This window comes from Cetorhinus maximus, chromosome 1 (assembly GCF_964194155.1).
Source record: "Cetorhinus maximus chromosome 1, sCetMax3.hap1.1, whole genome shotgun sequence".
In the NCBI taxonomy this organism is placed as follows: domain Eukaryota; kingdom Metazoa; phylum Chordata; class Chondrichthyes; order Lamniformes; family Cetorhinidae; genus Cetorhinus; species Cetorhinus maximus.
This window is the reverse complement of record NC_135879.1, coordinates 29,797,319-29,810,257: the sequence shown is the minus strand read 5'-3', so window position 1 is coordinate 29,810,257 and position 12,939 is coordinate 29,797,319. Positions and strand designations below refer to the sequence as shown.

Genomic DNA, 12,939 nt, shown 5'->3' with positions numbered 1-12,939 from the left:
GGGCAGACTTGGTTATGGGGACAGCGCGTGGGGCTCTGTCAAAGGGGCTGAGAGCAAGAGCCATGCCCATGGGCAGCCTTGAGAAGTGCCCCCACTGCCATCATCCCTGTCTGCCTCTTCCCTCTCAGGGTCCACCTGCATTTCCCCGCAAACAAAAGCGGGAAGGTACTTGGCTGCATGTTAGTGTGCTGTTCTGCCATTAAGGAGATTCTTTGATCGATGCTTTGCAAGGCCGCTGCCATAGTGTGTAGGCCATTGTTGTGGGCCACGTGCATTTCTTGGTCTGCTGTGTCTGATTTTCCATGAAATTGGCCGCTCTTTCAATGGAGCTTGTCATAAGTGCAAATGAACTTCTCCATCTTCTGTGCAAGGTGTGCACTGCCTCTGGAAATTTTGACAGATGCACACAAATTTATCTTTGCTGCTCCCGAAGTACCCTTTAGTGGATGATACCTGAGGCTCAGCATCTATGCCCAGCTAAGCAAAGCTTGAGGTGTTGTTGACCCTCTGCTGAATCATTGTGTAATCCTAAGAAGTTCAAGTTTAACTTGAAATACAGAACAGAGAAAATCTCCATGAATGGATTTATAATGTCACTGCACATAGTGGTGAGAAGAAATCTTACTGCACACTTCACGACCTAGTTTCTGGTCTAGTCACTTGTAGTTGGTTCTCACAGGCCAATGAGGAAAAGATCCACATAGTTGTCCTGTATATATTAGGTATGCAGTTCTGTCCATCAGAAGCAAGAGAAGATTACAGCCTGGTTGCATTTCAGGTCCTTTGGAGGTCTGTCTGTTTATTGTTTACTATGTTATTGCTGAAGCCAGGATAAGCCTGTGCTTACGTAGAAAATATTATTCTTGAATTGATATAGGTGAAGAATTTTGAAATCTAGGCACTTTGTATGATTTAACATCTGTACTGATATTTAATTTTTATACAATACCACCTAAGCACCCTGACTGTATTTACAGTAGTGTGTAATGCAGGCCGCATTCTCTCAGAAATGCTTCTGTGACTAGTAGGGTTGGATTGACCATGATAAGATAACAATTTTCTCACTGCCACATTTTACTATTCTGTTGGATATTTGAGGATTTTTTTTTTTGTATTTACACTGATGATACCACTCAGTACTGGGCGATATGATTGACATGCTGTCCATTTATAAATAGGATGCAACAAGAGCATCTTAAAATAAACAGAAACTGAGTCCTGCTTCCAAAATACAGGTATGTTTGAGTGCAAGCAATACTTTGGCAAGAATAATATTTTAAAAACCTGATCTGGTTTTTTGAGATCTGAGAACATGCAGTTACACATGAAATGCTGTTGCGAATTCCTTTCACCTTGAATCATCATTTATGTTTCAGCCCTCTAGATGGTTCAAGCAAAGTGGGGACCATAGTGGTCAGCAACCTTAAAATGGGAGAGAATGAAAATGAAGAAGCAAACCACACTCCTGGTGAAGTGTCAAGGCAAAAGGTAAAAAACAACCTGCTGTGTAAATATAAATTTAGCATTTCTATTTTTAATGTTTATTTAAATACAGCCTAGAATTTAGCAGTTCATTGATTATGTTGTTTATGACAAAGTCTTATTTACCTAACATGGTCAGCATTAGCAACACTTAAGTACAATGCAAAAGTTTCAATGGATTGTTACAGTTTACGGAATGGAAACGTACCATTTAGCTTATTTTGTTATTTAAACCTTCTAGCACCTCTGAGAAAATATTGTCCATAAATGGACAGAGCATTACCACGCTGATAAAATTATCTCTCTCTTTAATGTATATGAAAATTCTTTCATGTGTATGCACTTCCTGTCAGGTAACACCTCTGGCAACATTTTCCGAACACACTTTTTTGAACATGCTATTTTCCATCACAGGATTTCCGTAATACTTGTCAGTTATGTTTTATCATTGTGATTAAACATAACTATTCACTTCATCTATCTTTTATCTCCAAGATCTGTCTCTAATGTTGCTTACTTACCCCTGAGACATCTTCTCTGTCTCTCCAACATAGGTGATACTGAGATGTTGGGCAGTATTTAATGGAGGTGATGGGGGTCTCGCCTGTCAACTGGAGAGAGTCCCGCATCACCTTTGTTTTAGGGAAGGCCCACAGAATTAAGTGCCACTCAGGCACTTAACTGGGTACTGGTAGGCCTTCCCTGGCATCAAGGGCAAACCCTCACAACCCCCCCTCCCACCATCCCCCCACCCCACCAAGGCCAATCAGAGGCTGATAGCTTTATTGAATGGCAGCGCTACCGAGGAGGCATTGAATGCTGCTGGTACGACACTCACCCGTGGCCCAGGATTGTTGCTGGATTCAAAGACACAGATAAGTGATGGCATGAGGGGTGGGGGGATTTGTGGGGGGAGGGGGTGGGCGCGGCCAGCAGCAAGATTTAAGGGGCCTCCCTCTCCTCCTCCCAATAGTGGGTCCCTAGATCAGGCATTGAGTGCCTCTTAACCAGGGAACAGCACCCCCCCACCCCACCCAGGAGCCTTGCACATGTTTGCTTGTCACGGTCCTCACATGGTGAGCCCCTGCCTGCCACTAATACCAGCAACGACAGGACATATGGATGTATGAACTAGGAGCAGGAGTAGGCCACTTAGCCATTCAAGACTACTCCGCCATTCAATAGGATCGTAACTGATCTGATCGTAAGCTCCCGCCTACCCTCGATAGTCATTCACTCCCTTGTTAGTCAAGAATCTATCTAGCTCTTCTTTAAAAACATTCAAAGACTCTGCCCCCACCACCTTTTGAGGAAGAGTTCCAAAGACTCACGACCCTCTGAGAAAAAAAATTTCTCCTCAACTCTGTCTTAAATGAGCAACCCCTTATTTTTAAACTGTTACCCCTCATCCTAGATTGTTCCACAAGAGGAAACATCCTCTCCACATCCGCCCTGCAAAACCTCTCAGGATCTTAACGGTTTTGATTAAATCATTTCTTACTCTTCTACATTCCAGTGGCTAGAAACCTAACCTGTCCAACCTTTCCTCATAAAAACCCACCGATTCCTGTTATTAGCCTAGTAAACCTTCTCTGACCTGCTTCTAACGCACTTACATCTTTCAGTAAATAAGGAGATTTAATGAATGTCCTTATTCATTCCTAGTATTGTATTGTACACAGTACTCCAGATGTGGTCTCAGCAGTGCCCTGTACAATTGAAGCATAAGCTCCCTGCTTTTGTATTCAGTTCCCCTTGGAATGAGGCCCTTAGGGTGGGCATTAATTGCCCACCTTCGGGCTTCAATTGGTGATGTGGCAGGAAGGCTGCCCACAGGCCTTCCCACCAAGGTCTTAATTGGGTGGAGGCTGGAAGAGGCAGGGTCCCCACTCTCCCACCTGATTTAATGACCAGTGTTCACCAGTATTCTCCTTGGTGAAGAACCTGAAAACAGTCCTTCTGCTTTGCTTAGAATAGCAGCGCCAGTTGTGAGTTGTCTTCCCCATATCTCCCTGGCTGACTGCCTCCGAGAGTCTGTGGCGAGAATTTAATGCGGGTGACGCGAATCTCACCCCAGGCTGGAGAGAGCCCCATGTTGCTCCCCCTTTGGGGAAGGCCTGCCAGTATTAAGTGCCTTTCAAGCGGCCAGTGGCGGGCCTTCCCTGGAATCAAGGACTCAGAGGACAGAAATCCCAACCCCTTGGAGCTGTCGGCCAATTATATTCCAGCAGGCAAAACCAGTGGGAGCGGTGGCAGCTGCAGGCAATGCACCCAGGGAGAACCATAGGATCGTGGAAGGATGCAGGCCACAGGTGAGTGAGGTCAGGATGGAGGCCATGGGGTGAGGTCGTTGGGGAGGGGAGCCGACAGCAAGGGCAGGTGTTTGGCTCTCAGCAGCTCCCCCCAGCTCTTTCCCGATGCCAGGTCCCACAATCAGGCACTGAGTGCCTTTGAACAAAGGATTTCTCCTCGGAGTCCACAAGCAAACATGACAAGGTTTGCTTTTTGAACTTCCTGCCCCGCCCACCACTGGTTGAAATCCAGAGGCAGTAGGATGATGCCCTCAAGTGGGATTTAATTGCCCAGAAGGGCCTCAATTAGTGGTGGGATGGCAAGGCTGTACACGAGACCTCTCATCCCAAACTTAGTCGGGGCAGAGTGGGAAAGGCAGCGCGGCCTCCACCCACCCAGCTCACTCCCACCCAATTAACTGGCCCTTTGCAAACTCGCCTCGGGTAAGTATGAAATGCCACCCTCTGAGTGTGCCTGCAGCAAGAACAGCTGACCCCTCTTTTGTGTCCAGCTATTAAAGCTTGCACTTTACTTCCAATAAATTTTGACCTGAGCCCCTGCCCCCATATCAAGCAAGTCACATGGGCTTGTCTCCGTGCAGATTTAGTATGAGGCTACATGGGAATTTTTCCAGGAAGATTTCTTAGGAGATTCATGCCCCACTCCCAACTACTTCATTTTACCTTGAATTAAAGGAGACCATTCAAAACATTATAATGTCCAGCGTTCATAACATAGATTGTAAATAGTTGAAGCTCCGACACTTATCCCTGTGGCATCTGTCAAGTTAGTTTGTCAGCCTGAAAATGATACATTTATCCACAATCTCTGTTTCTTGTTAGTTAATCAATTCTCTATCTCTGCAAATAAATTGGGCGGAATCGTCCCAGGTTTGGGCTAAGTGCGGTAGCGGGCGGGAAAAAGGATGTTTTACCCACTGGCCGCAATGACAGCTTTCAATGCTGTGTCATCTGCTTCCCTCCTCATTAATTATACAGCCACAGGAAACATGCCGCCTCACTGGTGGGCAGCCTCTGATTCACCCGCCACACCATTGCCACACCGTTTCCTCACTCCGGTGCCATATTTATTCTGCAGCTGCACACAGAGTTCTCAATGCTTGCAGCTAAGGACTGCTCCAGTGAAGACATGACCCATCACTGGAATACCTTTTGGAGGCCTGCTGTGATGTTCTCCAGTCCTGCTCTGGCCGCAGGAGGTCCGGCAATCTCTCCACTCTGGTTTGGGAAGTGGTGGCATGTGGTGGTCAATGCCAATGCTGCACAGAAGAGGTTAGCCATCCAGTGCAGAAAGAGGATGAACAATCTCATCCGTGCTGCCAGGGTAAGGCAACCATCTCAGCACTCTAAACTCACACACTCAAGGCCATCACACATTCACTGGCATCTCACTCACTGCCAGCTCAAGGGAAATCACCGCTCACTCTCTCTCACACCCTCACATCTTCATCTGGCCTCATCTCCTCTGGAGACTGTCTCCTCAGCCCTCACCATCTTGAGACCATTTGCACAGATCAACATGTGCCCCCACGTACAGCCTGGGATACCTCGCTTCCCCAGTACAGCCCTTGCCCTGCAGACTCTTCCCTTGCCTGAGGCCTCTTCAACACTTTCCCCACACAAGTCCTAGCCCTGCAGCCATTGAAAAGTCACCTGCCTTACGACTGGTCTGGTAGGTAGAAACCTGCCCATGAGCACCCCCTAAAAATGATGTGGTGCTGCCTGTGAAGCCTGGCGCTGATGTCTGCGAGTGCTGCCCGAAGCAAGGTAGGCTCAAAGGTCCGAGCAAAGTGCAGCTCACCAGGTGCACGTCACTTATGTACCATTGTGAAACACGTCGATGTGCCATCACGCTAACATGTCTGGATGATGCAGCGTGGGGGGATGATTCCGGCAGGAAGGGATTATAATTATATGCAGATGTATTAAAATGGCATTCCCGACATCTAGTGGCAGGAAATGCAGCCTGCCATTGAGGGGTGGAGTGGACAATTGCAAACTGGTTTCACGATGTTGTGAAACCAAATTTTGGCCTTCCCTCCGCATTGTTTGCTCACACCCACCATGACGCCTGACGCCAACGGGGACGGAAATTTCTAGCCATTACCTCCAACACCATGAACATGTATCTTGTTGTAACCTTTCATGTGACACCTTAGCACATGCCTTTTGGAAATCCACGAATGCTCCATCTACTGGTGCCCTTTATCCACCCTGCTTGTTACATCCTCACAGAACTCTACTAAAATTTGTCAAACATGCTTTCCCTTTCATACTATCAAGCAGAGCCAACATGGTTTTATTATGATTTTCTAAATGTCCTGCTGTTACCTCCTTAATAATAGATTCCCACATTTTCCAAATAACAGGTGTTGGGCTAACTGGCCTATAGTTTTCTGCTTTCTGTCTTTCTCCTTCCTTGAATAGGGACATTACATTTGCAGTTTTCCAATCTGTTGAGACCTTTCCAGTATCTATGGAATTTTGGGAGGTTGCAAGCAATGCATTCACTATCTTTGCAGTCACTTCTTTTAAAACCTTAGGATGCAGGTCATCAGATCCAGGGAACTTGTCAGCCTTTAGCCCCATTGGTTTTCCTAGTACTTTTTCTCTAGTGATAGTGATAGTTTTAAGTTTCTCCCCTCCCTTTTACCCCTTGATTTTCCACTCTTAGGATGCTTTTAGTGTCCTCTACTGTAAAGATAGATACAAAATACTTATTCAAAGTCTCTGCCATTTCCTTGTTTCCAATTTTTAATTCCCCAGTCTCATCCTGGAAGGGAGCTGTGTTTACTTAACTGTTGTCTTCCTTTTTATATAATTAAATAAACTCGATGTTTATATTTCTTGCTAGATCACTCTATATTCTAATTTCCCTAATTTTTTTTTAGTTATCTTTTGCAAGTTTCTAAATTTTCCCAATCTTCTGGCATATCTCTATAGCCTTTTTCAATTTGATACCATCCTTAACTCCCTTAGACAACCTGAATGGTTCACCCTTCCAGTAGGGTCTTTCTTTCTCAATGGAAGAGTGTTACAAAATATTTCCTTAAATATTTGCCACTGCTTATTTACTGTTCTACCTTTAAACCTATTCCCTAGTCCTCTTTAGCCAACACTGCCTCATATCTTTGTAATTGCCTTTAAGTTTAAGACACTTGTTTCAGACCCAAGCTTTTCACCCTCAAACTGAATGTGACATTCCATCATGTTGTGATCGCTCTTGCTTGGAGGATCATCTACAATGTGGTTATTAATTAATCTTGTCTCATTATACATTAGCAGGTCTAAAATAGCCCATTCCCTGGCTTGTTCCAGAATGTATTGTTCTCAGAAACTGTCCTGAATACGTTCTATGAACTTGTCCTTTACCAAATTGATTTGTCCAAGCTATATGAATATTAAAATCACCAACAATTATTGCAGTACCTTTCTTACATGCCCCTATCATTCCTAGACCTCTCCTCTGTCCTACAGCATAGCTACTGTTTGGGGGCTTATAAATTACTCCCACCAGTGCCTTATTTCCCTTTCTTATTTCTTATCTCCACCCAAACTGATTCCACATCTTGATCTTCCGAGCCAAGATAACTTCTCGCTACTGTACTGATCTCATCCTTTACTAACTGAGTTATCCCACCTCCTTTTCCTTTCTTTCTATCCTTTCAAAATGTCAAATACCCTTGAGTATTCAGCTCTCAACCTTGGTCACCTTGCAACCATGTCTTGCAATGGCTATCATATCATGACCATTTATTAGTTCTGCCAACAATTCGTCTATCTTGTTATGAATACTGTGTGCATTCAGATAAAAAGTTTTGATTTTTACCATTATTCCCTATTCTGAGCCTATTTGCTGATGCATTCTTATGTTTGTATGCTCTGTCCTTTCCTGTCACACTCTGGTTATCATTACCTGCATTGCTACTCTGCACTACTGCCTTGTGCTTTCTCTTTAATTTTCTTAATTTTCCTTAAGTTGAACCCTCCCCTACGCCGCCCCCCGCCCCCGACCATTAATTAGTTTAAAGCCCTCTCTACAACTCTCATTCGACTCACACTATCGACCCTAGAGTGAATTCCAATGGAACAGCTCCCTCTTTCCCCAGTACTGATGCTAGTGCACCATGACTAGAAACTTATTTCTCCCATACCAATCTTTGAGCCATGCATTCAACTCTCAAACCTTATTTACCCTATGCCAATTTTCTCGTGACTCAGGTAGTAATCCTATTACCTTCGTGGTTCTGCTTTTTAATTTAGTCCCATTATGATGAAATAGTTCAGTAGCTTTTCTCTGTGTACCCTATTTCCCCTGGTGAATGAGCAAAGAACAAGTGAGCATAACATTGAAATTAGAGTGAGGCAGTTCAAGTGACGTCAGGGAGCACTCCACACAAAGGGTCGTGGAACAATGGAACTCTTTGCCCAAAAAGTTGTTGAGGGCATGCCAATTGAAAATTTCAAAATTGAGAACAATAGATTTTTGTTTGGCAAGGATAATAAGGGTTACATGACAAAGGCAGGTGAAGTAGATTGTGTTAAGATATTAAGGGTTACAGAACAAAGGAACGTTAAGTAGATGGATTTAAGATACGCATCAGCAGTGACCTAACTGAAAGATGGAACAAGGTCAAGGAGCTGAATTGCCTACTCCTGATCCTGTATTCCTATGGTTTTACTAGCCCAGTTATTCTCCACAGTTGGTGCTGGCTATGTAGTATGCTGTTCATTCCACAGTGATGAGAAGTTGTGTGCTGGAAGTGAGATTGTCTGTTCCTATACAATAAACAAACTGTAGCCCCATGTGAACTGAGAAAAGGGAAGAGCCATTGCTGAATGTATCCTACAGCTTATCTTCTTTCTTTTAAGAACTGGTGCAGTCTATTTCTGAATATTATGATGGGTGCAAAGCCATGTCAAACCTAAAACTGTGGACTGAATAATATGGGGGACTGGATGCCATGCCCTCTTGGAAACCATGTTAGTGCGAGGCTGACCGGCTCCAAGCTGACCAGCCCCACAGCCATAAAGAGCTGGAGGGCTCATTAACCAGGGCCACATTGGGGCGGAAGTCCCACCCTCTGGAGCTGCTGGCTAATCAGATTGGTCGGCAACCCCTTCAGCGCTGGCAGTGCCAGGAAGGTATCAGTGGCAGCTGCCGGGACAGCAGATGAAGTAAGGAGCCCAAGGCCTAGGATCCCTGGAGAAGATAAGTCCAGGGTATTGGGCCGGCAGGGTTTGGGTAGGTTAGGGACAGGGGCAGTTGGAGAGAGAGGGTGGGTTTAAGGGAGAGAGCAGGTAGGAAGGAAGTGGGTGTTCAGTCTAGTGAGGGGGACCACTCTGCGATCGGCAAAGGGCAGCCCCCGAAGAGCAACCCCCTCCCCACTTTCATCCAGCCCTTTAACCATTTCAGTTTAAAAATTGAGTTTTCCACTCCTGCCCTACTGCCCACGCCAACGTATTATGGCATGGGCAGCGTATTATTAGGGCCAGTAGGCTTGATAACAAGCCTAACTGACCCTTCATTGATCAATTAAATATGGTGGGTGGGCTGCCGATTTCAGCGCCCACCCGTCCCCCATATTATGGAGGAGAGCTTGGGGGTGGGTGGGAAGGTTGTGGGATGGGTGCCCCCCCTATTTTACGTCCCTCCCCACCCTCTCCCCATAGGAAAGAAGCCCGCTGAGGGCACGTACAATTCAGCCCTGTGAGTGGGCATTTTCTCCCAAGCAATAAAAATCTAGCATTTTCTTTGCAATTGAGAAATTTTTGTAAAAGAGACCATCTGTGTTGAGAAACCAGGCCATGATTTAATTTTTCTGCCTTTTAGAGGAATGACTGACGACAAAGGACAGAATTGTCCGCTCCTGTTTGCGCTGGGTGTCACAGCGGGTGGGAGTGGAAAATATTGGGAGATCTCAAAAATCGGTTTCACGTCATCGTAAAACCAGTTTGTGATCGTCTGCTCCACCCATCAACGGCCGGCCTAATCTCTCACCGCTGCATGTCAGGAACCTAATTTCAATACTCTCACTATAAGCCCTGCTTGCAGGAATCAACCACCCACGCTGGATCACCCAGGCCCGTCGGTGTGTTGTTTCACAACTGTACATAAGCGACGTGCACCTGGCGAGCTGCAATTCACTCGGGACTTCAAGGTTTGTTTGCCGACCTTGCTTCAGGCAGCACTCATAGACATCAGCGCCAGACTTCTCAGGCAGCACCCCATCATTTTTAGGGGGGGGTTCATGGGCAGGTCTTTACCTAGCAGACCAGCCGTAAGGCGGGGGTGGCTTTTCAATGACTGCAGAGCTAGGGCTTGCTTGGGGAAGTGGGAGAAGAGGCCTCAGGCAAGGGAAGAGGCTGCAGCGCGAGGGCTGTACTGGGGAAGATGGTTATCCCAGGGTGTGTGTGGGGGGGTCGCATATATTGATCTGTGCAAATAGCCTCAAGATGGCAAGGGCTGAGAGGCAGGCTCCAGAGGAGATGAGGCCAGATGGAGATATGAGGGTGTATGCGAGAGAATAAGTGGTGATGTCCCTTGAACTGGCAATGAGTGAGATGCCATACGTGTGATGGCTTTGCGAGTGTAAGAGTTTAGAGTGATGATATGGTTGCCTTACCCTAGCGGCCAGATGAGATCATTCATCCTCTTTCTGCACTGGATGGCCAGCCACATCTGTGCAGCGTTGGCATTGACCACCACTGCCACCACCTTCCAAGCTGAAGTGGTGAGATGGCTGGACTTAATGTGGCCAGAGCGGGGGTGAAGGACATTGCAGTGGGCCTCCAAAAGGCATTCCAGTGATGGGTTACTGAACTCTTCTTGGCTTTCGGAGTCATGTCATTACTGGAGCAATCCTGGGCTGCAAGCGTTGAGAACTGTGCGCGCGGCTGCAGTTTAGATATGGCACCTAGAGCGAGGAAATGGTGTGGTGGGTGATTCCGAGGCCACCCGCCAGCAAGATGGCATGTGTGGCTGCATAATTAATGAGGTGGGAAGCGGATGATACAGCGCAAAAATCTGCCATTGCGACTGCCGGGTAAAACATCATTTTTCACGCCCGTTACTGCACTTTGGGCGGGATCGTCCCAGATTTGCACAAAGTCTTTATCCAGTAACTAACTGAACCACACTGACTATGAATGTTCCAGTTTTGATCCCTGTTTTGTGCTGACATAGTTGATCTCAGCCAGGCTGCTGTGAGATCTCTGCAGTTGCCTTTGTTTTAAGGCGGGTAAAATTAAGTAGTGCTTACATTCCCAATTGCTGTTCAGAGACCAGAGTTGGAATCCTGCATGCATGGCCACTGAGTAAGGAGTAGATTTGGCTTGGCTGTAATGTCCTGCGTTGGAATGGTATGGTAGCATTTCTTGTCAAGGCTTATTACCTAGTTGATGAGGTGGGGGAATGAAATCCCAATTTATGCTATACTAAAGCATAGCCTATTTGGCGAGATTTTGATAACTTTTGTGCGCACACTTATGGGAAAATTAATCCCTTTGGTGTGGTTAGGAAGTGATCTGGGATTTTCATTTTCTAGAAGCCATGGTGATGGATTCGGTTATCACATTTTCACTTTCCAGAAGTTGAGTATGATAGGTACTTATCTTGTCAGTAGTTCTGACAATTGTTGCTGTAATAATGTTTCTGAAATGTAACTAAGACAACAATCCTGCAGAGGTACAGCAGACGATAAGTACCAGTAACTTAAATAGTACTGGCTTTTAGTGGGCTTGCCAACATGCCTCGAGATTACATTTTAAAATTACATATTTTCAGACATATCAGTACAAGTTGACACACCACTTCACGTGATAAAAAACATGTCCAATTCAAGAGACCTTTGAAAGCAGAAGCCTTAAATATTGGATGTCTTCTAGATATATCATGTTGAAGTATGAAATTTTACGACAGTTTCTTCAAGAAAAAAGCAATTATTTTTAGTAAGTTAAGTTGAAGATCAGGAAAAATTGAAGAAAAATGTTAAGCACCAATACCTCACCAATTCTCTTGACAATCAATTACAAATCATATTTAATTCAATATTGACATGAATGACATTTAATACAATTTTATTGTTGAGCAGGATCAAAATAAATATTTTATTTTTATCACATAAATTGAGAACTTTGAGCCCTTTGCAAAGTGTACTGTGGATTGAAACTGAAGTCTAGTGGTGTTTTAAAATAATTTTGTTTAAAGATAGAAAGCTAAGATGATAACTTGTAATACAAGCACTTGAAAGCTTAGGACATCCACATGACATTCCTCTGCTATGTTAACACCGGCATTATTCCATTTATATGTGTTAGTCCTTGCACTGAAATAGCAAACAGGACAATGTATTACAAATGCATAAAGCATTCATTCTGTTACTGTCACTAGTAATAATTTCTAGATGATAATGATTTGTGTTTGTACCATTTTAGTGAGTTTTATGTAATCTCTTCTTTACCAGTCAGCTTTTTGTGGAAGTCTGTTGCACAGAACGATTAATGATCCTGGAAAATTCTCGCTACTTGATTCAGGTATGTTTGTTCTTTATTTGGGTGAACTATAATTAATTTAAGACGATATACTTGCATGAGTCACATATTGATACCTACTGTCATAAAACAATCACTTTTACTGGAGCTATGCAAGTATCATTCTGCCATAAAAAGGACATATACTTTTATCCTTCCAGATAAAAACAACTTAAAATGATTCTTCTTCATTTCCTTTCCCTTCATTTGACTTGCATCACTGAAAATGCCACATAAGATTTACATTTAAGACATAAATTAATAATTGCGCCATATGAACCATTATCATTAGAACCTACTCTGGCACATGTAATTAAAAAGTCTCCTCCCTCTAATTTTAGGCATGGATCTATTGGAGCAGGGGTAACAACTGTTTGCAGTGTTATTACTCCAGTTAGAGTCATAAGTGCACGCAAAGAGTTGGGATTGGAGAATGGGACATGAAAGGCGGTTCTGGGCTGTGGAACAGGGAAATACATTTGGGAGGGGAGCAGACTCCTAATCTCCTGAGTAGCTGAGTCCTTTCTGTTGATCTACTGGAGATGATTTCCTTAGGATCAGGCAAGTTCATTTGAAGAACTTGTTGGCCAGCATCTGCTCTGTATTCATTCAT

At 44.6% G+C, this 12,939-nt stretch overlaps 1 protein-coding gene across 8 annotated transcripts in view; it reads left to right on the top strand.

Moving 5' to 3' along the window:
* Window positions 1-12,939, top strand: part of inpp4b (inositol polyphosphate-4-phosphatase type II B) — a 915,802-nt gene that overhangs the window by 649,723 nt on the left and 253,140 nt on the right. For all 8 annotated transcript variants that reach the window (XM_078539235.1, XM_078539226.1, XM_078539244.1 and 5 more), the window contains 2 exons: window positions 1,377-1,488; window positions 12,260-12,329. In XM_078539235.1, coding sequence (XP_078395361.1) covers window positions 1,377-1,488; window positions 12,260-12,329 — 182 coding nt within the window. The remainder of the gene's footprint in view (window positions 1-1,376; window positions 1,489-12,259; window positions 12,330-12,939) is intronic.